This window comes from Ambystoma mexicanum, chromosome 3p, assembly GCF_040938575.1.
Source record: "Ambystoma mexicanum isolate Mex_15411 chromosome 3p, UKY_AmexF1_1, whole genome shotgun sequence".
NCBI classification, from domain to species: Eukaryota; Metazoa; Chordata; class Amphibia; order Caudata; family Ambystomatidae; genus Ambystoma; species Ambystoma mexicanum.
In genome coordinates this window covers 866,893,525-866,920,564 of record NC_090925.1, presented here as the reverse complement: position 1 = coordinate 866,920,564, position 27,040 = coordinate 866,893,525, and the positions used below count along the sequence as shown (strand labels likewise).

The 27,040-nt window shown below is 45.7% G+C and overlaps 1 protein-coding gene across 1 annotated transcript in view; it reads right to left on the bottom strand.

Moving 5' to 3' along the window:
- PPP4C (protein phosphatase 4 catalytic subunit) overlaps window positions 1-27,040 on the bottom strand; it is a 310,205-nt gene that overhangs the window by 92,439 nt on the left and 190,726 nt on the right. Inside the window, exon 7 of the mRNA XM_069652040.1 lies at window positions 4,302-4,428. Within this exon, the coding sequence (XP_069508141.1) occupies window positions 4,302-4,428 (127 nt within the window). The remainder of the gene's footprint in view (window positions 1-4,301; window positions 4,429-27,040) is intronic.

The window sequence follows — 27,040 nt, the reverse complement described above, 5'->3', positions numbered from 1 at the left end:
AATTCAACTTTCTCAGATAGGCTATTGAGCACACTTCTAGTAACTTTCAAGGGAGGCTATTGGGCGCACATTTAAATCTACTCATTCATGTATAGATTAGAGATTCCAAGTGCAAATATGCTACAGCTATGATTGGATTACAGTGGTAATGCTTTGTTAGATGCGTGGTTGGGTAGTATGGCGTGAGGCGATTGCCTCAGGACCTGCCCCTCCCACACTTATTGTTGGCTTCTTGCTTCTCCTGCAGATACGGTCAGGAGCTGTCTCTGTATGAGCTGTCCTTTGTCCCAGGGTCCTTAGTCGCAGGGGGCTGCCGGGCAGAGGGCTGCCTGGGAGGGTCTGTAATGGCTGGTGATTCAGGGCCTGCAAGCCAATCAGGGCACGACCTGCACAGGGCTGGCCACTCAGCCAATCACAGGGGTGGTGGGTGGGCTGGGAGGCGGGAGGGATGAGAATCAGGAAGTGGGAGCGGGGTGGGGAGGCAGGGGGAAACGACTGGAAAAGGGCCTGTGGCTGTGGGACACGGGGCAAAAGCACAACAAAGGCACACGGATGCCTGCAGCCACGAGATTCACTCACCCACGCTCAGCTACAAAGACAAATATGATAAAAAGCCAATTACAAATCCTCCAGCATTAGAATAGCGGTGAATGGGTCTCTGTCTAATAAAATACTAATCGAGAGGGACGAAACAAGGTTGCCCACTATCCCCCCCTATTCTACGCAATTTTCCTGGAACCACTGCTAGCGCGAATGAGAGAACCAAAACATAAAGGGAATAAACATGGGAGGTATTACCCACAAAACTGTGGCATATGCTGATATGTTAACGCTGGGAGATCCCGAAAACTCTCTCCCTATTCTAGTCCAGGAGATAGACAACTATGGCTCTATATCCGACCTCAAGATAAATAGACAGAAATCCGAATTACTGACACTGGCGGGAGACACAACCCGAATCCAATCGGTAGCAGGCTCCCACCAAATAAAAATCGCTACGACAGGGACCAAATACCTGGGTATCACCTTAACACATAAAATACAGCAATTATACTCCCAAAACTACCCAAACCTGTTGCAACAAGTCAAACGGGACATGGAAAGGTGGAACCCGTTATCGATATCATGGTGGGGCGGATAACGGTCTTCAAAATGACCATCCTACCCAAACTCATATCTATTTCAGGCCCTACCAATAAGACCCCCAAGGGCATTCTTCAAATCCCTAGCGAAAGCAGTCAAGGAATACATCTGGCAAGGGAAAACCCCTAGAATTTCAAGCTCGGTACTAACAGCCTCACGAAAAGGGGGTTGCGCTCTACCCCACTTTAGAAGGTACTATGAGGCAGCCCAATTATGGGTCCTGAAGGAATGGATTCCGGAAGGGTCCCAAAAACTGGGTTGCTCAAGATAGGGCAGTGGCGAACACCCCGACAAGACACATGCTATGGGCAGGAAAGACTCACAGACATCCCAATCTACGCATAAGCGAAATCATGCAGGCATCATTGGAAATATGGGACGATGCAACTAAGAAAGGTACACTAAATACCCAGCCCCTTTCATGCCCCTATTTAGAAACCCAGAATTTCCGCCAGGTCTAGAGAATAAGGCATTCCAAAAGTGGGAGGAAGCGGGTTGCAATATGGTAGGGGATATGCATCAGGAACAACAAATAAGGACCTTTGAAGATTGCACGACCCTACTGCACCTGAAGGGGACGGATAGGTATAAATATGACAACTGTACCATTGGCTAGACACACCGAGAATAAGACAAGCAGCCACCAGAGAATTAACCCCATTTGAGCAATACATCATGTCAAACGACTGGTACAAAAAATTTGTATCAAATACATATGGTTTCAAGAACTCGGTAGGAGAAAAGGTCACCTGGCAATATATTAAGAGGTGGGAAAAAACCCTGAGAAGGACGATCCCAAGGGGACAGTGGGAATACACGTGGGGGAGGATATCTAAATTAACGAGGGCCATCCACTCCAAAGAAATGTGGATGAAAATTCTCCTACAATGGCACTACACCCCAGAGGCTCCACGGAATGTTCCGGGACTCTACCAATGTATGCTGGAGGGCATGTGGAGGGGAAGGGAATTGGAGACACATTTGGCGGGATTGCCCAAAGCTTCAACAATATTGGACAGATGTGAAAGACCACAGGAGCTCAATGTTCCAGGGGGCCGAGACTCTGGGGGAGGAAGTGTGGCTATGTGGGATTTGGAACACAAAGGACAAAACCCTCTCCAAAACACAGAAAAGAAACTTCACAGGTCTTTTAGTAGTGGTGTGGTTGGAAATCGCCCAAAAATGAAAGCAACGGTCCCCGCCCGTTGCAATAGACTGGATAAGAAGAGCATGGTACCATATAACAATGTAACATATGACATACAACCTACAAGTGAACTTTCAGAAATTCAGGGAGGATTGGTCGGACACCTTGGAGTACCTACAAAGCGACTATATGGAACAGTGGTGCCCACATAAAATTAGAATTCTTGATATGTTCAGATAGGTCACTGACTCTGCAAACAGAAGCTAAATAGAACGGTGGACATTCCGGGGGGGAAAGAGAGGGGGTTATGTTGATTGTTCATGTTGTAAAACCAATTAAAAAAATAAATATAAAAAAAGTGTTTTGGAAGACAAAACATTCCCACTGAAAAATCAATGGAATAGAGGTTGGGTGGCTATTATATGCGGATGACTTGCTTTTAAAAAAAAAAATCAGACCAAAATCGGTCTGCAGAGAAAATTAAACATCCTGCCGAAATTTGGATAAAAATCTGGAAATCAATGCTGCCAAATCAGAGATCATGATATTTCGTGATGCAACGGAAGATAGGTGGCTGTTAGATGGGAAACACCTAATCCCAGTAAAGGAATTAAAATATATGGGGACAATGCTAAGCGTGACAAAAGTAAAAAAAAAAAATTAAACATCTTACTGCACAAGGCAGAGCGGTCGATCTAAGATTTGGGAAATTCTTCCTTCAACCAACTATAACCTAGATGCAAAACGTGTCACAGTACCTTTTTTTGAGACAGAGGCCTGTTTAGGTCTCCGCAGAGAATTGTGGGACTGAGAGGTTCATTTTGGAAACTAATTTTATATATCTGCTGATGGCCATTCCATACATGCCAAAGCAGCGTGGAATGTACCAACACTATTTAGGAATGCGAATTTGACAGGTTGCTGCCCCCCACCCGCCCTGCCCCCGGAATTTGAAGTGATTAAGATCAAAGAGGCACAAAGGATTGTTCCTTAAACCAGTGGAGGAATGCCTGTACTAATGCTTCAGAATCTCGGTACATCCACTGAAACCCTATGTAAAAACCCAATACTTGTAAAGAAGATTCTATGGGCAGATGACTGGCGAGAAATGAGCAATGTCAGCCACGCATACTCTAGCCAAAAAAAACTAGTCAATTGAATGTTATCCCAGAGTACTTGAAAAAAATTCCCAGAAAATAAATATTTGGGATCTGCTCTTGAGATTTAGGGTGAATATATTGCATAACCAAACTACTCTTATGAGGCATGACAGGCATCAGGGATCAGACAAATGCTGTCTATGTGACTCAAACTTTAAAACATCTGACCTTGTTTTGCCCAAAGCTGAAAGACTCAAGACCATTTCATCTGTATGAAAAAAAAACTTTGGCATAGCGGGTCTACATGTGGAGAAATGGTGGGAACGTGTGTTTGGTGGCCAAAATCAGAGTCGATTTAACTATGGTGAACATTTCTTGAAGCTGTATTTAAAATATTGAGGGAGAATGGGGGGCACAAGTTTCAAAATTATGATACGAGTTATTGGTCTACAAAAGGAAAATTGTAATTAAGTGGGTCGAGGCAGGGAATCTGTTTCCATCTTTTGTCTTTCCTTCCGGATGGGTAATGCAATTAAATTGTGTTGGAATGAAAAGTGAAAAGTTTGTAATAAACATAATACACTAAAACAAATCTGCATGCCGGCCCCACTGGCTTATTACTTACTATTCTCATACTCTCCAAGCTTGCAGTCCTAATTCCCCCCTCATCTGTTCATTTCCCCTGGCTCCCATAGTGCTCCATCTTATTTCAGTTATTTTACTCTGTTCACAACAAATCATTGGAATGCCTTTACTTTCTTTTCCGTCTTCACTCTCTTCCTATCCAGTCTTAAGGATCATTTGCTTTCAGAGTGCTCATGATTTATTTACACTTGTTTGTACCCTTGATTTTAAAGTGCCTTAATGGCAATGTCTTTTATACGAAGTAACAAAAAGCATGTGAGCCTTACCTTCGGGGTCCGACCAAAGGAGATCGCACATTGGCCCATCATGTGGCACCTCCTGTTTGCGGTCTATTGTGCGGATCTGGTCCAGGGTCTGGATGGAGGGGGAAAGGCCACCATGCACACAAAATATCTGCAGAAAGAGAGGGACTTTAAGATATGCCTACCAAAGCAAAGTGTTCCTTAGTAGGATTGTGTTTTTGTTTAAGTGCATGCTCTTTGAAGGCCAGACCATGAGGAAATACAATAGGTTAATGATGGGCAGCTCTGAAACGTGGTTCAGACATCAAAAATCTTTACCACCAGATTTCAACTGCGCACAGACATTGGGAAAATATTTCAAAGGCTCAGAAGCGTGCCAATATACTGAACACCAAGTATGTATGCTTGTAACCATTCGTTTTAAAGCTGGCTGTCCAGTGTAGATCTTCTGCTACCACCTTCTGGATAGTATCCACAGTTGAGATGCAAAAATAGAGCATGGCTCGTAGGCATGTTAGGACAGTTTTTCTGAAGTCCAATTAAGGGCTTAGCAAAACCAGTCAAGAGAGTACAAGAATCCACTGTTTTTTACAAGGCTGTACCACCATAATATATCGTAGAGTAGACAGAGCAGTCAGGCCAACAGGATAATGTTTGGGGAAGAGGCACAACCAATTCACAAGTGAGTAAAAACAACCCTAAATCTAATGGCACAACACACATTCAATAAGTAAGAACTTTAACTGTTCACTCTCAGAGTTAGTACCCAACTATTGGGGGCGAGGTGCATGAGGTTCGCTTTATGCAACTTTACGTTCCTTGTATTGGAGGAGGAGTAATTAAGTGAAGCTATTGGAAAGGACCTGGCTATTCAGCATTTTGGCATAGTGGGCTATATTGGGATCTGATCGATAAAGAGGGACAGAGTGACCCTGGTTAGTCCCTCCCTGCATCCCTCACTAGTGGCTACACAGCCAAGTTAATCAAGCTGTTGGGATGGGCAAAGTAAATGTTGCATGCAGGAGAGCTTTAATATCCGACGGAAGCAAAAAGTGCGCATTAGCAATGTAAACAAGAAAAGCAAAAGTAATTACTCTCTAAAGCAGTCTACACTAAGTGAGCTTTACGAAGCAAGTAAACTTCCAGATTGACCCAAACCCCTGTTACCTCCGGTTATGCTGGGTATAAGCAGCACTGAGTCTCTGCAGTGCCACTTTTTCAACCCTCTTTGCAACACAGATCCAAGTGGTCGGATAGAGCCACTCTTGAGGCCTCAAGCGATCAACATGATAACTGACTACAGTCAATCTAATGTCAGCACTAATGATAATGTACCCAGAGTCTGGTTTGATCACGAAGATCAGGAGGGACAAGGTCTGGCTATGGCCGACAGTTTTTAGAGGATCATCCTTTTGTGCTCCAGATACCGGCAGACCAGAGATATGTTTCCACTTATCTCCACTATCTCCAGTGTCATCGTGGATAATTTCCTGGAATTACGGATGGGCGTTTGAGACTATTTTGCTGCACCTTCTGTCCCTCAGTCTGTGCTGCAGTCTCAGCTTTAAATGCCAACTGAACTGTCTGGTGACACTACGTGGGGGGCACTGGACACACCTGGACCATCAGGATGTGTGTACGGATAATTCTGAAACAGTTTATGTCAACAGTACAGGAGGCACACGATGAGCCTGTAGTAACCCATAAAGAATCATGCGCAATTCTAGCTTTTTTGTTGATAATCGCTTAACAAATGCCTACAATGAGACGAGTCTCTTTACGATCATTGACAGAGAAAAGGTGAAAAATATGGCTTATATGGACAAATGTCTAGACCTAATTGGCTCATTGATGAACATGTAGGATTTCAAAAAGCGGCCTGTTGCCAAGGCTTTGCCTGTGGTAGATGTTAGCACAGGGCAGGATATTCCCATGACAAACTCAGGGAAAAAGGGCATCTCTGAATGAGCTGCACTCCCAACACTGTGTCCATGTTTTGGTCAAATTACTGCATCTAGGGAAGGTGGGGTTTATGCCCGGTATCAAATTGTATCCAAGAATACCCCTTACTCCCCTGGCTGGATCTCAGTAGCTTCTGGGTCTGAACTGGAGCAGCTACTAGCTCAGAGTTTGCAGCCCATGCATTTCCAATTATACTGAGTCAAGAACCAATATAAGCAGTTTGAATTCCAAAGGATGTTGTAAAGGTTGTTGCAGGGCAAAGAGATGTGTCCAATTTTCAATTATTAGCTGTTAACTGTTAAGCCGGAAGGGGACAGGGGTGGCTAATAAATTAGAAGAATGCGATTGAGAAATGTTGACATGTTTTCAAGAGACATGGCTGTGTTAGGACTGTAGGTGAAATACTTTCCAGATTACTGGATAACAATTTGTCTGGCTACTTGGGTGGGTGTCCGGGGAGTGGGGCCCCATACATACTTCCACACATTGAGACAAAATTCTGCGGATATCTATTATACATGTCAACAAGGTGGATTCTAGGCTCCTTATAGGGAATATCTACCTTAACCCAAACCGATTTGTGAAATATTCCATCTCCTAGCGGATGGCTGGCAGATATTTTATTATGTGTATGTGAGTCAAGCATGATCATGGTAAGCGACTTTAATGCCAAACTGTCAGATATGGGGATGCCTACTGAGTGCTTTTAGAAGCTGCAGTGGGAATCTCCAGAAGGAACACAAATCTGACGCCTGGTGGCCCATGTGGCATTTTATTGGACTCATCCTTAAACACTACTGCTTTGGTTGAACTTAATGGGAAGTCTGGGGTTCCTTCCACCCCCCCAAATTTACCTTTAGTCGAGCCGGCAGTAACTCGAATTGACTATTATCTGGTTGACTTACTATTTTTGAAGGGTGGAGTATTTTATGTCCCTGCCCGGAAAGTGACCACAATTCTTGAGTGGAATATGGAGTTGTCAATCCTGGTTCTAAAGCCCATCATTATAGGTGACAATTGGTTTTCAGATCACCATTCTAGAAAACTAGAGCAATGCTAGCTGTGATTCTGGACAATGATGCATAACTAGCACAAGGTAATTCTTTATCAGATATCTGTAGAGGATCCGGTGGTCAATATATTGGCAGGTGAGAATTTGGTATCTCCAGAAGGCGCAGGCATTCTGGCAACTGTGTTAGCTGATCAATCATGGAGGGTCACGGAATGATTCTCCATGGTTTGACATGGAGTGTCAGCGCTACGTTTGCCCTGTGGTTAGCATCCAGAACAAAACATAGCACAGCTGAGACTAGGTACATGGCTAAGTGAGATTAGCCATAACTAGAGGCTAAAATAAAACTATGAATCCCAGTCGGAAAGATTGGATGTATCAATATGGGATAGAGATGCAACGGGTTTTTGGAATCTGGTGTCGCGTGGATTCCAGGATGTTATTCAGGATATGGTTTGTCCGATAGACTGTGAATGGGCCCAGCATATTAGGGCCATCACATATGAAGATGGTATAATAGCTTCTCCGCTGGCAAACGTTATTGCATGCTCTCACTTGAAGTGGAGCGTGCTACAACTGGGACCAAGACCGGAAAGGCACCAGGTGTGGATGGTATTGCACCAGAGGTATACAAGTGGTTCCCAGAATGGTGGTCAACTGTTCCATTAGTGCTTTTTAACCCAATTGCTGCATAAATGACTATTCCCCCACTCTTGGTCTCAAAGTCTCAAACCCATCTTTAAAAAGGGGTGAGGCTAGATCCACACTGCTATCGCCCCATATCATTACTAGACAGTTCTACGACAGTTTTTCTGAAGTCCAACTAAGGGCTTAGTAAAACCATTCAAGTGAGGCAGTACATGACTCCACTCTTAGAATAAGGCTGTATCACCTGAGTTCAGGGTAGCGTAGAGAGCAGTCAGGCTTATCTTAAGAGGGAGAGAGGGCTGTAGAATCAGTACAAATAAAATTGTAACACAAATTGTCCAAAGAAACACTGAAACACTATGGATTGTAAACAAATGATTTAAATACACGTAGTACTCATTTCCCCCCCAAGCTTTATCTGGACCTATCACATTATATAAAAACACAATTATCAAAACACTATGTTAGGTACAAAGACCTGACGGACGCAGCCAAGATGGAGTTTAAATGGCGTGCCCCTGCCACAATTATACCGGCAATATCTGCCGACTCTACAATTCCCTTCATTAATGTTATTTGCGACTTGTTTGACTTCAGCAACAGTCTAAGATCCGAGAGCGTAGGGGCTCTGGGACAGCAAAATTGACACTGTACAATGTCCAATAGTGCTCTGTCGTAGCTGGATAAAAGTACTATTTGCAATGTGTGCTAGGTAAGCAGGTGAAGTAGCTACTTTTTTCAGCCCCAATGCAAAAAGTGTTGCTCTCTATTTCGGGCAGTGCTTCAGCTGACGCCAGAGTACCACCTCCCATTTTAAGAGTGTTAAGAAAGATTTCCCTTTATAGCACCTGTTCCTCCAATGTTATGCACCCATACTTTGCGCTTTGGTTTATGAATCCGACCTATTTAGTGCAGTGAAGCCTCCAGCTTCACTACACTGGATTTTGCTCATTTGTAATGGGGAAACTAACATGGCCGTCAGCAAAGGGAAACATTGTTTCCCTTAGTCTTCTTAGTTGCCACCATTTATCATCGTACCATGCAGTACAGTGATGTACACTTTGTTTCCCCCTAGACTAACTCAGACGATTGTTTACTTTATGTGTGCCTAAGGAACAAGCTGATCGGCAGCAGTTACATTTAGCTATTTATTGGTGTATTTTAGCCTTAATGCGTTTGGCTAACTACTGATGGTGTCTAAACAAGTCCGTGCCAGCGAGGACAGGAAAATCTTTATGACTTCCAGTGCACGGGAAAGCAGAGGCTTTTCACGGGCTACTGCAAGGCCATGTGTGTTTGGTGCCAGGAAGTGGGTTGGGACTGTCGATCCCAATCCACAAACTGGTTTCAGTGTCTGAATGGTATGCATGAGCTGTGCCACCGGTGGTCCTGATTGGACCACTGCTGGAGTGTGTGGGTCAGGTCTTTGATTGGAAAGTGGGAGTTGCGTCTCTTGCCTGCTTTTTGGGTAAAAGAACCCCTGCACTAGTTCCAGAGAAATCCTGGAAGACACCTGAAGAAGCCAAGTATCCGGTCCAGCTGTAAGACGTGTAAGGAGACCAGAAACCAACTTCTGCTGCTGTCCTAGAAGAGCCCTGTCTTGTAGGTGATCTTCAGAAGCCCTACGAAGGAGCTTTGACGCTTGGAGTGGAGGGAACATCCATTATTGACATCAGCTGCGACGAGCCCTCAGAAGTGCCCCTGGTTCACCCAGTGGTTGTGCAGCTCAGAGTTTGGGCTACCATGCTGCAGACGCTGCCATTCCGCATGGAGGCCTGGAACTTTGAAAGATCAACTGCTTGTGCTACAGGACTTATTTGCGCCACATTCCATGGTTCCAGCACCAAGGGGTCCAGAGATGAGGCAATGTCCAACCGCAAAGTCTGTCCCATGCGGCACTGTGCATTGGTGGCAGCCGTCCAAAACAGCTTTACTGTATCCAATCCTATGCTGAAAGGGGTACTGCGTAGAGTTCTACATCTTGAAGATCTTGCATCAGCATTTGTCGCCGACCGGAGAAGCGCTCCAAACTGCAACCCCCTGGCCATCAAGGATCATACCTGAAGTCAAAAAGCAACCTTGGACCTTCTTTGGCAGACCTGCCAAGTCCTAAGAAGAATCAGAGTATGGGGGGTGAGTAACAGTACTTACCTGAAACCTTAACTCCCTTGTAAAAGTTTCTAACAGTGATACAAATTCTCAAACAGTTTGACGTTGCTATTGTTTGCTTGAACAACCAAGCCGAAAATGGGGGACACTCATTAGCTAGAATAACTTGTCCTTTGGAACTCTTCATTGGGACTCCGAAGCCCTCCACTAATCTTTTACCCCAGTCTCACAAAACTGAAACTTGGTTGAACTTTTGGGCACAATGCCACATACATCTTGGTGATGAACTTCGTCATATCTCGGTGGACCTGTAGTGCTGCATACTATACTGTTAGGCAAGATTGTATGCAGTACAATTTGGGTGCACTACAACAACCCTGACCTCCTGGCAATAGGAACCAAACCTTTGCTAGAAGTCTGTACTACACAGGTTAGTAGCGTGTTGAGCAGCAGGTTTATCTCAAGAGGGGTCAATGTGAGCTGTGGGTAAAGTTACACAGATTCAAAGTGACAACTATTCCAGAAGGAAGGAAGGACACGCAGTCAAAGGGATGAAGAGTCATTCGGGGAGCCAGGCCCGGCCCAAGTCAATTGGGCAACAGTCTAGGTTAGCTGAAGCAATTCTTGCAGGAAGGTAAAAGTCTTGCACAATGTTTTAGACGTCTTTGTAGAAAAGAAGAAATCAAAGTAAGGCCACAAGGCAAGTAGGCTTGTGAGGTAAATAAGATGCAACTACAGAAGCAACCAAGACACGTCTCCAGAGAACAAGTGAGGTTACACAACAAGAGGTAAATTCTTAGACTTTACAGTACCTTTGATTAGAAGAAAAACTGCCAGCTGGCTTCTGTTCCTGTGCAGCTCTGTAGATCCTGTATTCCTGGGCCTCAGTCGTGGGGACAAGAGGGAGGACATCTTGAGGACTCTTGCAATGAAACGGGACAGTCAGCGACAGAAAAGGACCAACTTCTATTCAGTGGCACTTAGCAGTTTCAGCTCTGAGCATCTTAGCAAATAGCACTACTGCAGACTTTTGGCTGTTGAGATGGGCTTTCCTTGCATCTGGGGTCTAGCACTCTATTGAGGTGGCTCAGGCCATGTCAGTCCTGCTTCCTGGGAGTATGGAGGATCTTCCTGGAGCTCTTGGTCAACTTGAAAGCAACGCACACAATCTAGTGTTCCTCTCCCTGGCTCTTCGGGTTCCTGCAGCAACTGCAGTGGAAATACAGCCAGCTGCGAGAGGATGTCCAGGTGGCTTACTTTGGAGTTGATCGGTCCCACCAACTCAAGAGAAATCATCCTTGTAGGGCTTCTCTAGTCAAGACTAATTCGGAGCTTCAGCACAGCATCAGGACTTCACCGGGCAAACCAACGGTCCACTAGTTGCAGCAGGCGTCTCTTCCAGTTATTCTTCAGATTCCTTCGTCCAATGGTCAACTGCCTTCCAAGCCAAAAAGCCTCGCCTTTTATGCCGGTTTCTCCTAGTCATTCCAGCCTAGCTAGTCACCCAGCAGTGTGGCTGTCCTTGCGGGACAGCTAGCCAGCAAATCACCTAGGAGTGCATTCCTGTCTCCTAGGAGACTAAGCACAGGTAGTTTCAGGCACCTCCCTTGCTCCCTATTGTAAGATAGTGTGTGCCGGGTCTAGAAAGTTACAAATGTAAGTCAAGTCAATTTCACTTCACTGCTCTGGGAAACAGTTTATCTGGGAGAAGGTATTTAATGGGAAATCTGAAAGACTTCCCTGTGCCACTGCACTGAAGGTGCTGTGTGACAATGTAAAAGATGACACCTATGGAGTTTGTCAGGCTCCATAACCAAAAAAAACAAGAAAAGTTCAGAAATCACGTTAAAATACATCAGAGAAGACTTGGTATGCTGCAAAGTTAGGGAGGGTGGCGAGGGGGGGGATTAAAAGATAAAAATGTTGACATCTTTGTTTGCTTATTCTATGGCAGGTGGGGATTGCTGGTGCACCCTACCTTGTATGTACAATGTCAATAAAAACTTTTTTTTTTAAAACATTAAAAAAAAAATACCTCAGAGGGGGGGGGGGGGGGTCTCTCCAGTTTAAAAAGTCCTCAAAATCCAGCAAAGTTGCAGGGGGTCTCTAAGGCGGAGGGAATTAGCGCATATCTGAGAATTCTCCCCAACACAAACCTGTTCAAGGTAGCAGTGACAAGGGTCAAGGCTAAGTCTCGAGGTGGTGAGCTTGTAGGGTCCACAATGAGTACACAAAATGGAAATCACAGATTACACTAGACAATATGTCTACAAATACAGGATCCAATACTCGCAGTAATCGTTTCAGGTGCTTGCATCCGCTTAGATGCACATGCTCTGCATAGTCTGATAGCTAGTGGAAGTCGCAGAGTATTACAAGATTTGTTTTCAAAACTCGAAAACAGACCGACAGGGTGTTATTAGTAATACTATCTCCAGTGTGACATGTACTGTTGTACCCATGGCCCTTCACGCCTCGAGGCCCCTCAGATTGTTTCTAACATGAGGTTGCATGAAGTATAGTACAAGCACAGAGCAAACACAAACACCAGAAATAAGATTACGGTGAGTAATGTATCCCTTCTGGACCTTGTGGATCTGCGTAGATCACATGCTCTTCATAGATTAGCGAGCACTGTCTGGAGAACGGGGTGGGAAGTTAGAAGGTACAGCAGCAAAGATGTTTCAGGACAGCTTGTCCCACCTGTGAATCTATTTTAGAATGTGCATCAATGCAGTAATATTGTGTGAACGTATGGATGGAACTCCATGTAGCAGCTTTGCATATGGCGTCTAGAGGGATGTGTGCAATGAAAGCTAAGGTAGCCCCTGTGTATCTGGTAGAGTGCCCTTAGTGTGAAAGGTAGAACCCATTTGGATAGGGAATAGTTGTATGCAGACTATCCAGCTTGAGATGGCGCCCTTTGATATGCGATCGCCTGTTTTGCCTAGGGGCTTTGATTTATTTCACATAGTACAAGATCACCCTCCGTACACCAAGTCTATGGAGGCTTCTTTCTGAAGGATTCTGAAAGAAGGTGGGAAGTTCTATGGTCTGGTTTACATGAAACTTTGCAATTAACTTAGGTGAAAACCTAGGATGTGTTCAGGACAACCTTGTCCTTGTGTAGGACGAAAAAGGTACCTTGTACCAATGACGCCTGTAGCTCATGGACTAGTCCTATGGTTGCGATAGCTACCAGGAATGCAGTTTATAGGTGAGATGCTTTAGGCTGGCCCTGTGCATAGGCTCTAAGGGTAGCCCCATGAGCTTGGATATCACAACATCGAGATCTCAACCAGGGGAGGAAATTGGTGGGGGGGGGTATAGCCTCTTTACCCCTTCCATGAATGCCTTGATGACAGAGACTTTCCACCAGGACACTGTTGTGAAGTGGTGTAAGCTGATCAGGCCGCCAGATGTACCTTGAATTTAATACTAGGCCACTAGGCCAGAGTCTATTAAGTTAAGCATGTAATGTAGAACGTTAGTTTGAGAACATGGTTTAATGATTGGGATGTGCACCATATCACAAAGCTCTTCCACTTATTAAAATAACAGTGCCAGGTGTTAGGTTTTCATGTCTCCTTGAGGAAATCCATACACCTTTGGGTAAGGTTTAGTTCAGGAGCCAAGCTGCCAAGTATATTGATTGCGGGCAGGAAGATGCCCCCTTGTGTTGAGTCATGTTGTACGGGCACAGGAGCTTGATCGGGTTGCACATCGCCAGTTTGAGCAGATGTGGAAACCAAAGCGGTCTTGCCTGCATAGGAGCAACCAGGGTTAGGGTTACTTGTTCCTGGTGCATTTTGTGCACTATCCTGCTCAGGAGTGGTGTCGGGGGTGAAGGGGGAAAACGTAAGCACATTTCCCTGACTAGTTCCTCCACAGGGCGTTCCACCTCCCTTGGACTGGGGAACCCTGGACTTGAAGTCTAGGCATTGAGCATTTGGCTTTGTGGCAAACCAGTCTAGTGGGGTTGACCCCATAGTGAGAATTTTCCATTTAGGATTTCTGTCAAGTTACCACTTGTGTTCTTCTAGTAAGGGTGTCCATTCAACGTGTCTGCCAGAGAATCAAATTCCCCTGCGACATGTTGGGATGTTAGAAACATGTTGCACTTTAGCGGCCACCACCAGAAGGATAGCTCAGGGGCAACGCGCTCACCTTGGAAGCAAGATGACACTGAGCAACACTGGTTCGATCCCCGGGTCCACGCTTCGAAACCTCTAGGTATTAAGCACGTTATAAATAACCTATCATATCATATCTTTCGGGATAGTCTGGACAGACTTGGAGTATGCCTCTGTTTGTTCAGATAGAACAGGGCTGTGGTGCTGTCTGTGAGGACCTGCACAGTCTTACCCTGGAGATGTTGCTGGAAAGCTTGAAGAGCTTTGAGGACTGCCAAGAGCTCTAGGAAGTTGGTGTCTTTGGGCATTAGCGAGAGTCCACTGTCCACGGGTTGAGGTAGTGAGCTTGCCAACCCGGCGAGTGATGAGTCCATTTAGGATTGCTCAGGCTGGTGGAACACAAAAGGGCTTTTCTCAGGTTGTCCTTGGACCACCAGCGAAGCACCTGAACCAGGGTTAGCGAAACCACCACTAGATCATCCCACTATCCACTTGCCTGAGACCACTGTTTCGCTAATGACTCCAGCATTGGACGCAGGTGCGTGTGAGGAACTAGGTAAATGCAAGAGACCATCATCCCTAGCAAGCGCATTGATTTGCGTACTGTTATCTGGTGACCAACCTTGTATTGAGGTACCTGCAGCAGCATGTTTGTACTCTCGCTTGAGGGGAATGCTAGCTTTTTGGATTCTAGAATAGCCCCCAGACATCGTTTTATTTGGGATTTGACTATTTTTTTCTCGTTTGAGAAACACAAATTGGAAACGGTCTATAGTTTTTGGGGCATTTAGTCTGCAAATTTGAGGCGATTCCCCCAGTCAGCCAGTCGTCCAGATAAAGGTATACTGGGATGGACTTTCTGCACAGTGCTGCCACTACTGCGAGCATATTAGTGAACACTCTAGGTGCCGAGGAGATGCCGAATGGGAGTACTTTGTACTGGTAGTGTACTCAAGCCATGTTGAAGCACAGGTATTTTCTGTGTGCAGGGTGCATTGAAATATGAAAGTAGTATGTTGAATAGATACCTTTGTTTACCTGGTTCTCAGGGACCATTTCTATTGCGTTCTTTTCCAGCAGCACCTTTATCTCTTCCAGCAGTATAGCTGTCTCTGCTGTTGGTTTATTTTGTCTTGGCGGGTGGAGGAGGTTTCTGAAGTAACTCGATGGGGTACCCGCCTGCCACGGTGGACAACACCCATTCATCCAATGTTATCCCCTCCCATGAGTGGGTGAATTGAGTGATTCGGCTTCCTACTGGAGTGGCATGAGAGGGGGACCTGAAACAGTGTTATTTTTGGGAGGGGCTGAGCCTCTTGCAGGTGAGGTTCTGCCTCTTTTATTCCCCATTTGAAAGGTAGACGAGGAACCTTGGCTTTGAGACTGGTTCCAGGACGAGGACTGTCCTCCTTGAGAATAGCTTGAGGAGCGTTGTCCGCTTTGGCCCCGAAATAGTGTTTGGGGAACCCGTTGGGAATAAGGTCCGTTAGTCAGCTGACCAAGGGACGTCATGTCATACTCGTCATTGGCACTCCTTAGGGCGCCCTCCACGGCCATACAGAATAGTACATAGGACTCTATTGGCATGTTCATGAGTGTTGCTTGGGTCTCTACCTCAAACCTGACTGCCTAAGCCAAGCATGCCGCTTAATGAGGGTACCTTCGGCTAAGATGCATCCCGTGTCGTCCGCTGCATCAAAGCTGTTTTTCAGGATGCAATTGGAGGCTCATTTGCCTTCTGAAACGAGCCTAAGCAGTTGGGCCTTCAATGGTTCTGGGACGGCCTGTAGTTCAAGCTCGTCCCACTTGTGGCAGTCGTAACTAGGTAACAAGGTAACAAGGTTGTATTGTTTGCCATTCTTGTCTGGTATGCTGCAGAGGAAGCTACCTTTCTCCCAAATGTATACATCTTTTTACTCTTTGTCCAGCAGGGCTTATGCCGATGCCAGCAGAGTGTCTGCCCTCTTTCTGGTGGTAGTAACTACCAGAGAATCTGGTTTGAGCTGGCCCCTAATGTACAGGGGGGGTGGGGGGGGGGGGTCAGTGGGTGCCGGCCTGAACAACTTTTCTATTCTTGGGTTGACCTGCAAGACTAGGCGTTGAGCAATTGTTAACTATGTCTCTGTATTGATTGTAAGAGGTTTGAATTGCGTGGCTACCTTTTTGTACCCCAGGATGTTTTCCACAAAGTCCTCATCAGCTTGTGTCTCCTCAGTGTCAATGTTGAGCCACCTTCAGTAACAATTCATTGTGCTGTAGCTGGTTGTCGACTGGCAAGTCTGCAACCGGCTGGTCCTGATTGTCGGGTGATTGTACTACATAAATGTCGTCGTAGTAATGCTAGTCTTGATCCTGGCTAAAAAGATCCGAGACCCTGCTTGGTCATAATAATCTGGGTCCTGCAATGGGTCTTGATATTGAGAGCTGTCTTTGGGTGTCGCAGCGCCCAGAGCAGAGGTGCCGGGCTGCGACTCCAGGCAGGATTTCTTGGCAGAGGGTGGCTCTGCTGATGGCTTTGGCTGCGAGGCATCGTTGAGTACTGTTAACTGATCTGGGTGCTTGCCCATAAAGTCCACGAAACAGGATATACACCCTAAGAGCTTATTAAATTGTTCTGGTGTAAACCGACATTCGGGCAGAAAGCCTGAGATAATAGGGTCCTTACCATGGTTATCTTTTGTAGGGGTGGTTTTTGTGGGAAGGGTGTCTTTATGGCGCATAGCCCCAGAGAGGGTGTCTAAGGGAGTGGCAGACTTTCCGTCTTAGCAGGCGGTGAGGTGGTTTCTGAAGCAACTCGATGCATTACCCGCCCGATACGGGGGACAAAACCCATTTCTCCAATGTTATCCCCCCTCATGCGTGGTTGAAATGTTATGTTTTTTCAGCTTCTAGAAGGTAGGCACCAACGTATTTTTGAATTGGCGCTTCTATTTTCAGCACCTTCCTGGGAGACACTGAAATGCCTTTTGGTGCCCGTTTTTTGGCATGGCATGCAAAAGGACAGACTTTTTATTATGCAGTGTACAAACAGACCTTTTCTCTTGGTTTTCAGGAGCTGTCAATAGGCGAAAGCCTGTGCGATGGCCCAGAGGACAGTGAGGAACCGGAGGCTTTATCCCTGTTCACTGCATAGGCCACAACGCTCGACAGTGTCTTCGTGTGTCAGCAATGGGGTATGTTTTTAGCGCGTTTATGCTTGTGTGCCCTGGCCGCCGGCTGTCCTCTCCATCACAGGACACCGGCCTGCTTGTCAGTCAGGTGCCTGCACTTGGGGCCCAGACAGATACAGGTCACCCATAGTATCACTCATGACTAACTGCGCTTGCCGGAGTCTCCCATTACGTCTATTGAAGCCTTGGCCTGCATAGCGCGAGCGCACAAGCATTTAGTCTGTCGATCTTTTAGGGTTTTCGGCTGGAAAAGCTGACCAGATTTAAACTGCTTTTCAGCATGATCAGTCAGAAGGCAGTGGTTGCACATGAGGTGTGTCTTTTCACTAAATTTATGATGGCAGGAGGGACAACATTTAAATGGGGTTTTTGCCATTATGTATAAGCAGGGCAGTTTCGGCGACAAGAGATGAAAAGGGCTAAAATGAGTCAGTATAGAGAATCCCCACCCCCCCTCTCACTACTGTACTGATCAGAAAGCCCAAAGAGGCCCATAAGGCACCTGGGAGTCAACGCTGTGGGTGCTAGTCAGGCGCCATTGAGTGGATGAGCAGTCGTACGGCAAGGGGAATAAAGGAAAGGAAGACATTCTGCCAATATAACTTTAGTAAATAAAAGGCATCAGCCTAGAAGATAACTGCATTTGCGACTGACTTCGATGGCGGAAAAAAGGAGCACGACGCATAAAGAACCATGGGTACAGTACACGTCACACTAGGGATAGTATCACTAATCACTCCCCTTTGATGTCAGTTTGAGTTTCGAAAACAAATCTTGTAATCTGCGACTTCCACTAGATGTCAAACTATGCATAGCATACGATTTAAGCAGATCCACAAGCTCCAGAAAGTAATTTATGGCCAAACACTATGAAAAATGACTACTAACAGGTAGAAATATCACAACACTAATTATAGATTTCATACATAGTTACTGCTTGAGGGCATAATGCATATCAAACCCCTGGAAAAAGTAAAGATCAGATTTTGCACCAATAGTCTGCAGAGTTAACCCTAACTTATATTGTTCCCTTAGTTGTCTGGGGCCTTAAACCGAAAAGTTCAGGAAAGTAGCAACAACGTTTGTGAAGCTGGAACAATTGGAGGTAGGGTCTGGGATCCAGTGAACAGTTCCAAGGGTTAGAGCACAATGTATTCTAACTAATAGAAGTACCCAACTTTCGGAAAGGATTGAACAAGCAAGCTATGATAAAAAGTATAGTAAAAGTTTTGTAAAAGTTAGGAAAACTTTTAAAGGGGGTATAAGGGCAGGTAAGCACTGTAACCTAACCTCCATACTCCGATTCTTCTCCAGACCTGGCAGGTAAATGGAAGAGGGTCCGAGGTTGCTTTTCCAGCTGTCAGTCGCAGTCCTCAATTTGCAGGGGTTGCAGGTTCAAGCTATCTCCAGTTGGTGTCTCACTGGTGCAAAGGCTTGCAGGTGAAGAATGCAGCAAAACTCGATGCAGGACCCCCGTCAAGACTAGACTCTGGTCAGGTAAGCTATTTTGGATGGTGGTCCCCGCAGCACAGCGACGCAAAGGACCTCACTTGTCATGGTCACCTTCCCATCTCAGTTCCCCTTGAAGCTAGGACACAGACATTTCACTGATGAGAATCTTGTAGGACAAGCTGAGGGTCCCCAAGTTCCAAGTCAAAACTTGGAACAGTGACATCGGCAGAACTGTAGCCCAAACTTGGAACTGGTCAGCCACAGGACGGTCCTGGGACCCTACCGAATGCTCCTCTTCACAGGGTACAAAGCAGACATCAGGAATGGATGTTCCCTCCACTCCAAGAGTCGCAGGTCCCTTTGCAGGACTGAAGATCATGAGCAAAACAGGGCTCCATCAGGACAGCAGCAGAAGTTGGTCACCAGGCCTCCTTCAGTCGGGTCTCCGGTCTTCACGGGTCTCACAGCTGGACAGTCTTGGCTCCTTCAGGTTACTCCAGATCTCTGATGGGTGCAGGGAGTCCTCTTCGTATCCTAAAAACCAGCTAAGAGCTGAAACGTCCACTAGCCAATAGAAGGACTAGCCGACACACCCCCTCAGCAGTGGTCCAAACAGGACCACTGGCGGGAAACACTCATGCATATCACTTAGACACTGAAACCATTTTGTTGATTGGGACCAGACAGTCCCATTCCACATCATGCCATCAAACACAAAGCCGTCCAGTAGCCCGCCCAAACCTTCTCTTTCCCAGGCACTGGAAGTCCATATAAGGATTTTCCTGGCCTCAAAGGCCAGGAAGAAGGCTAAAGAACAAGATGGCCAAATGACAAGCGAAAAACCATGCGGCACGGCCATGTTTGGACACTAGCCACAGTAAGTAGCCAAACGCGGTAAATGTAGTGAGGCTAAAATCGAAAAGCACCAACAAAATAAAAGGTAAAAAGTAACTGCTGCCACCAGCTGGTCCATTTAGCACACCTACAATAACCAAAAATCCTTTGAGTGTTAGTGTACGGCAAAACAAAAGTAGCCCATTGTACTGCATTGTAAGATCTGTACAAGGATAAAAATTACAAGTAATAAGTTACTAACAGCATTAACAGTCTCCGACTAAGGGAAACAATGTTTTCCCGTACTGACAGCCTGAAGGATATGTCAGTTTCCCCATAACAGATGAGCAAAAGACAGTGGGCCTCATTAAGATACCAGCGGTAGCCGTACTGGTAAAACAGGCACGGCTGCCGCCTGTATCTTTTTACCCGCGCCCAGGAATGGGCAATTACTGCTTAACTATGGCCCTGCCGGACCCGGTAATTGCCCATTCCCAGGCACCGTTAAAAAAGTTCCCATTCCAGGCCAGATGCACCGGCACCATTCAGAAAGGTGCCAGTGCATCCGGCTTGGCCTGCTCGTGGGTGCCGGCCCACCCGTCAGGTCAGAACTCTTAGTTTGCTGGTACGGTAACAACGGTACCGACAAGCTTACCAGTACTGTTGTTACCGTACCAGCAAACTTGGAATGAGGCCCAGTGTAGTGAAGCTTATGGCTTTACTGCACTGTAAAAAGTACAGGTCAGAATCAAAAATAGAAATCAATAAGTTTGTGGGTCCATTAAAATGGAAGGAAAGTGCAGTAAAGAGAAATCTTTCATACAGAAGGATACACAGAAGTGTTCTCGAATATTCTTCTATGCAGGACAGGGGCGAGTCAAATGCTTTGCGTCTGCTTATTCCCCCTGACTCAGACTTTCCCAGAGGACAGGATGGGTTGCTGGAAGTTGTTTTCCCACTGTTTGTTCTGGTGAGCGGTGCACAGGACCTGCAGGGGCAAGGATTCTTCCGGTCCAAGACCAGAGTGCAACCCTTGGCAAGGGAAAACAGAAAGCACTGATGCAGACTTCAGTACACTGGACAAGATGGGGTGGGGGGGGGCACATAGTTCGTGACTGCCACCACCCACAGGTGTCCTTACAGTCGCAGTTGACGACCTTCCAGAGCTGGATCCCTTGAAGTTGAGGAGGCAATTTACATCAGAAGCTGGTGACTACCGAAGTTCTGTCTGCAAATGAGGAATGGTGACGATTCTAGCAAGGTAGCACATGAGGTTAGTCCACTGGGTGGTCCAGGGAACATGGGATCCTCGAGAACACATCAAGACCGGTTGGTCCCACCAGTACAAGGTTTGAAGCACTGCAAAGGGCTTTTGCAGTTCGGGTTGCCAAACAGGGCTTTACTGGGCCAGGCGCAGGTAGGAAGGCTGGGCCGAATGTTCAGTCGGCTGCTCTTCTACGAGGGACTTTTGACTGACACAGATCTGCAGGAATGGCTGCAGGAGTCCTCTTATCCAAAATCCAGCCTGGAAGCAAGTCCAAGCTGAACAATGGTAAGGATCTGCACCATTCAAACAGCAGGTAGTTGTCCAATTAGGGACATTTATTGGGTTCACTCATGCCCCACACCTAGACGCTCTTGCCCCAGGAATGTGGAATGGACCAGACGGTTCCCCCCACTTCCTGAGCCATGCACACACACACACCACTAGTGCCCGAAAGTAGCAGTTTTCTCAGCAAGTGCATGACGTTATATGCGATTTCCTGGCAAGACAGGAAGATGGCTAAATATAGCCAAAGGACAAGCTGAAAACTCTGGTGTGGCCATTTTAGGGCACTGTTAGGCACGAATTGATGTAGTAGCCCTGTGGGAGACTACACAACCTGTGTCCTCTTGATATTAGGTAACCCACCTGTTGGTATAGGTCTGTACTACACAAGTTAGTAGTGTGACTAAGCAGCCAGGCATCTCAAGAGGGGTAAATGTGAGCTGTAGCAATGAAATCCACCATACAAGTACCCAAACAACACTTAAGAAGGTTACAGTCAGTTTTAAATGAGCATTCTTTAAAAAGGGCAATGTGCAACAATAAAAATAAACTTCAAAATACTTTCTCAGAATCAAAGCAAGCAGATACTCTTTAGAGATCCTTCATACACACTTCCTACACCCTGAGGTGACTTCCCTAACTAGGACAGTAATGGCATTTATATATCACTTGTACAGGCGAATGAACAAAGGAACCAAAACTGGTTTGGGGCGCAGAGCAAAACTCGTAGAAGGACCTTACCACACACAAATGGCAACAAAAAAAAGACTACCAGACCTGTTTTTACAGAGGGGGCTCAGACACCATCTTGAAAAACATGCCTCCTGCGATTTAACGCTACCGGTCGGGAAAAATCATGGTAGTTCGTTGTAAAACCACTGCCACCAGCCATTTCGAGAGGGAAGGCTAGCATTTGACTGCTACATGAGTATCTAGACCGAGGATACCAAGTAGCCCCTCCAGCACTCTATTGTAAGTTAGAGTGTGCTGGGTCTAGGAATTTAAAAAGACTAGTAAAGTCAATTTCACTTTACTTACTCTGGGAAACAGTTTATCCCAGAGAAGGTATTTAAACCTTGGAAAAGCCTGGAAATGTTTCCCTGTGCTACTGCACTGAGGGTGCTGTGTGACAAAAAGATGATGCCTATGGAGTTGTCTAAAACTCCATAACGAAAGAAACAAACACAGAAACCAATCAGAATTAAAAAAAAAAGTTCAAAGTCCCAAAGTTTAGCAAAAAAGCTGGAGGGCTCCAAGGTGGGAGGAAATGGCACATTTGAGAATTCTACCTAACAGCGGGTTCAAAAAGTACTTACCTAAGATTTGATAATCATTGTTTTATTCCCTCATCTTTTCCTTTCGACACCAACCTCAGTATTGCTCTAAATGTGCCAGTGAATGTAAATGTGCCAGGGATAATGTCCACAGTGTCCTAGTTATTTAAGTCACCTCAGGGTGTAGGACGCATCTGTGTGCCATCCCAAATGGGTATCCGATTTATTGACAGTATTTTTCAAGTATATTATTGTGTTATATATTTTTCTCCCTTCTGAAGAATGCTTATTCAAACTGTTTAATATATAATTGAGTTTAAGTGTGTATTTGGATACTTCTCACTGAATTTCTCTGTGATAACCCTACAGCTCACATTGAACCCTCTTGAGGTAAGCCTGGCTGCTAAGTCAATCTACTTGTGTAGTACATGCTTATACCAAAGGTTGGCGTTAACTATTGCCAAGAGGACAAGGCTAGTGCAGTCTCCCACAGGATACTGCATACAATCTTGCCTAACACTTAAATTAATTATATTTTAAATACAAGGTGTGACTTACTGTGAAACAGTACTATAAACGACGGCAGGACATCTATATCTATACAAACAGATGTCAAAAAGTTCCTATTTATTGTACAGCTCAACCAAAACTACAGAGTAAACCAACGTTTTAAGTTACCTTAAACACAAGCTGGCAAAGACCCATAGCATAAACCACACCCACAAAGGTAACATTGTGCTGGAAAGCCATTGCTCAGTGTTTCGCTTGATGTGTTGGGTATTTTGGACAATGGCCCAAACGGCAATGATGTAAACCGTATGCACCAAATGGTGCCTGCATTTTGCAGCTACGAGGAATGCGGTTGCTTCTGTAAGGGTGTAGAAATTAGAGACACAGTGGAGGCACATTGATACACACTTTTATTAAAATGTATAAGGGTTGGGAAAATACCTCTGTCCCTAAAACTAAGAGGGGTTTTCCCTGCCTCAAAGGAATCTAGTGGGCCAATCAGAACAAAGTAAGTCCACTGTCGTGTCAAAACCCTCCTCAGAGCCCTCACACTAATAACTTAAGCAAAGGTGCAAGGTGATCAGTTTATTTTCAATAGCTTCAAAGGTTCTGCTTCAGTTCACAAAGTAAAGTTCCCAAAAATGGTGCAGAAAACAACTTCCATTATCGGGGTCCCAGACCCCAATCTTCAGGGTATTCTGTGGCCCTCTCCCTCACTCACCACCTCTTCTGGAGCCCAGAGCCGTTCTGCCCAGTCGCGTACCTTGTTCTTAGGTCCGCAAGGGATTCCGCTCCCTTCCAGCTCTGCTTTGCACTCGTGGGACTAACAGGGCTCCATCAGCCCATTCTTTTGCTGGGGAGCGTCCTCGCTTACCACGAGTCAGGAATACCTTCTGAGTTCTCCAACTAGTCGACCACTGGACAAAGAAATCCAAAGACTAACTTGGAAGAAAAGCTTGCTGCAACTCCTGGACCAGTGGTTTGCCCGGTGAAGTCCTGCTGCAGTGCCAAAGCTCAGAATTCACCTCAACTAGAGAAGCCCTGCAAAGAGACGACTTCTTCCCTTAGGTTGGTGGGACCAATCAACCCCAAGACAAACAACTGGAAATCCTTGGTCTGCTGGCTGCACTTCCATTGCTGCTGCAGGGGCAGAGTGGCAGGGGACAGGAACACCAGAATAGAGTGCATTGGTTAGGCCAAACTCTAGCTCCAGGAAGATCTCCAGACTTCCTCAAAGCAGGGCTGACCAAGCCTGAGCCACCTCAGAGTGCTGGACCCCAAAAGCCAGGAAAATCCACAAGGTGTCCAAGAACTGCGCTGGTGCTATTTGCGAGAAGCTGAAACCGTGAAGTGCAGTTGATCTGAACTTTGCCAATCGCTGCAGCCAACCTTTGAATCGCAGTGCAGGAGTCCCCAGACATCCTCTCTTGTCCCCATGACTGAGGCCCAGGAACAACAGGATGTGCCATACTACAACAGGAACAGAAGCCAGCTGGAAACATTTCTTCAGACCCAAGGTACTGTGTAACTAGGGGTACTTACCTCTTGTGTAGCTTGCTTAATCTCAGTTGAGACTTATATTGGCTGCCCTTTGCAGAGTTGCTTGCAACTTTCCCAGCTTGTGGCCCAACAGGGATTTCTTTTTCAACCAAACTCTTAAGTTTCACCTACCTTCAAGAAGTGCTTCAATTCCCCCTAGACTTTGCCCAAGTGACATTGGCTGTCCTGGCTCCCAGAAGACACTTCTTACCCTCCGACTGTTTAACTATCCCTCCAAAAAGTCAAACATTCTTTAATAGCTGAGAAAGGTTTAATCTACTTTGCATTGGGGGTTAAAAAGTGGTTACCTGTTTGAGAAACTTGTTAATCATAGTTTCCTTCGCAAACCTTTTCCTTTTTGCCACAACTTCAGTATTACCATTTAAGTGTGAAAAGTGATTATATTAATGTCACTAGCAATTGAAGTCAACTCACGGTGTAGGAAAATCTGTGTGCCATCCCAAAAAGGTATCTACTTACTTTATTGAACTGGAGTGTATATTGAAGCTTATTTTTGTTACCAATTGCTCCCTTCTAAAGGCTCATTTTAAAAACTGACTTAAATAATTATTTTATTGAGTGTGCTATTTGAATACTTGTCACTGAACCTCTATGTTGCAACCCTAAATCTCACATTGACCCCTCTCGAGATAAGCCTGGCTGCTCAGTCACACTACCAACTTGTGTAGTACAGGCCTATACCAAGGGTTGGGTTACCCATTGCCAAGAGCACAAGGCTTGTGTAGTCTCTAACAGGGTTACTACATACAATCTTGCCTAACAACCGCCCTGGCCACACTAGAAGGGAATTTTCCCCCATTGGGAGAAGGGACGACATCCAAGGATTTGTCACACTTGCCAGGCATGAATGTTCAGGTTCGCCATTAACCATTACTCCACTGTGAGAATGCACAGCCAAATTCCAAGAACCTTCTCCAAAAGTCTTCACTCTACTGCCCGGCAGCGTTTACAAACTTAACTTGTAATTTTGCCATTTTTAATGGCGTTCCAGCCCAAGGGATTGCGGTCCATCGACTGCAGCAGTTAACTCATTTCCATTTCGCCCCCTGCTAACATCAAAGTTGTAACCACGACAAGAAGATGGAGTTGTCTATTCTACATTTTTATAAGATGTGCCTGTACCACTTGCATACATTTCATAGGTAAACTTTACTATTTGACAAGACCTGATCTAGAAATTTAGCCATGATGCATTAATATTACAGACCAGTCCAGGTGCTTCTGAGAGTGAGAGCAGGCAATTTGAGAGACAGATTGGCATCGAAACCAAAATGCCTCATTCCAACCTTCTCACTATTGTCCAGTTGGCAGACAGCTTACATTCGGATTGCTGCCTCTAAAAGATTGTTTTCTGACCTTACTGAAAGACAATTGGCTGTAACAAGTACCTAGAGTGCACTCCACTGTAGAACACGCTGCATTCTTCCAGGTCTTGGGCGGCAGAGATCTGAAAACACTTTCAACATACATAACAGAATATAACTTGAATCAATAGAGAGGAAGCAATCATTTTCTAATACCTGCAACCTTAAAAACGTTCTTATGTTATGGAGACAAAATTGGGACAAAATGGGGGTGAAGTGGCATAGTTTGCAAAACGCGGACAGTTTCTTGAAGGGGCGGAATCTGGTGAAGGTGCAGAGGCTGGCAGAAGGGGAATAAAGTTGGAGGGGGGCGTATGCACCGATTTGGGCATAGGGCAGCAGAAAGCCTAAATATGCCACTGGTTGCAACTAGAAGGAAGCTAGCTACAATTACTTCACTTTCAAGGTACTGTGGGGCTTGGGTTGTAATTACCTCATGCCATTATTGGTGCTTCCTTGCTTGGGAAGTGCTGCCTTCTCTTGCGAGTTGACTTCTACTCCACTGTGCAGGCTGCCTTACAGCCTGTGTGCCATCAGGATAGCCCCCATTGAGCTGTGTTATTTTCATGAACCACTGACTGGTGAACTAACCTTTGCTCTGAAGATATCCAAACTGGAACGGTCCATTTGACTTTGGATGTATTGATTTCCAAAAGGCTGGCTTTGGCAATGCTGGTTCCTCCATAGACTAATTGTGAACTGTTAGGAAACAGAATATCTACATCCCTCAGAGAGTGGTTATTGTTGCTAGCTGTGTTCTGTCCAACTTTGAACTTTTCCCTCCAATCTCAATTTGCAAAGGTAATACACAAGTGCTGTTACTGACCTTAACGGACGTCACTGTGTGCTAGATATGGAACAAGTTATTTACCTGTAACTTGTTCTCCAGCATGGGCCTGGCATGGATTCACATGCTCATGAATATTTCCTGTCAGACAGGGAATCCTCAGTAAAAGAAAAAAGTTTCATTTCTGAACTGTCTTTCGCCTAACACACACAGAGCTCTGGGTCATACTGCCCCCAGCCAATGACCAAGACCTTCCTCTGGCAGCCATCTTCAGATTTAGTAGCACGTAAAGTGGCAGTAGGACCAAGAGAAAAGCCACAGAGGGGTAGGTGGGAGGGTTTGCATGTGATTCCATGCCAGACGCATGCTGGAGAACAACAGTTACAGGTAAGTAACTTG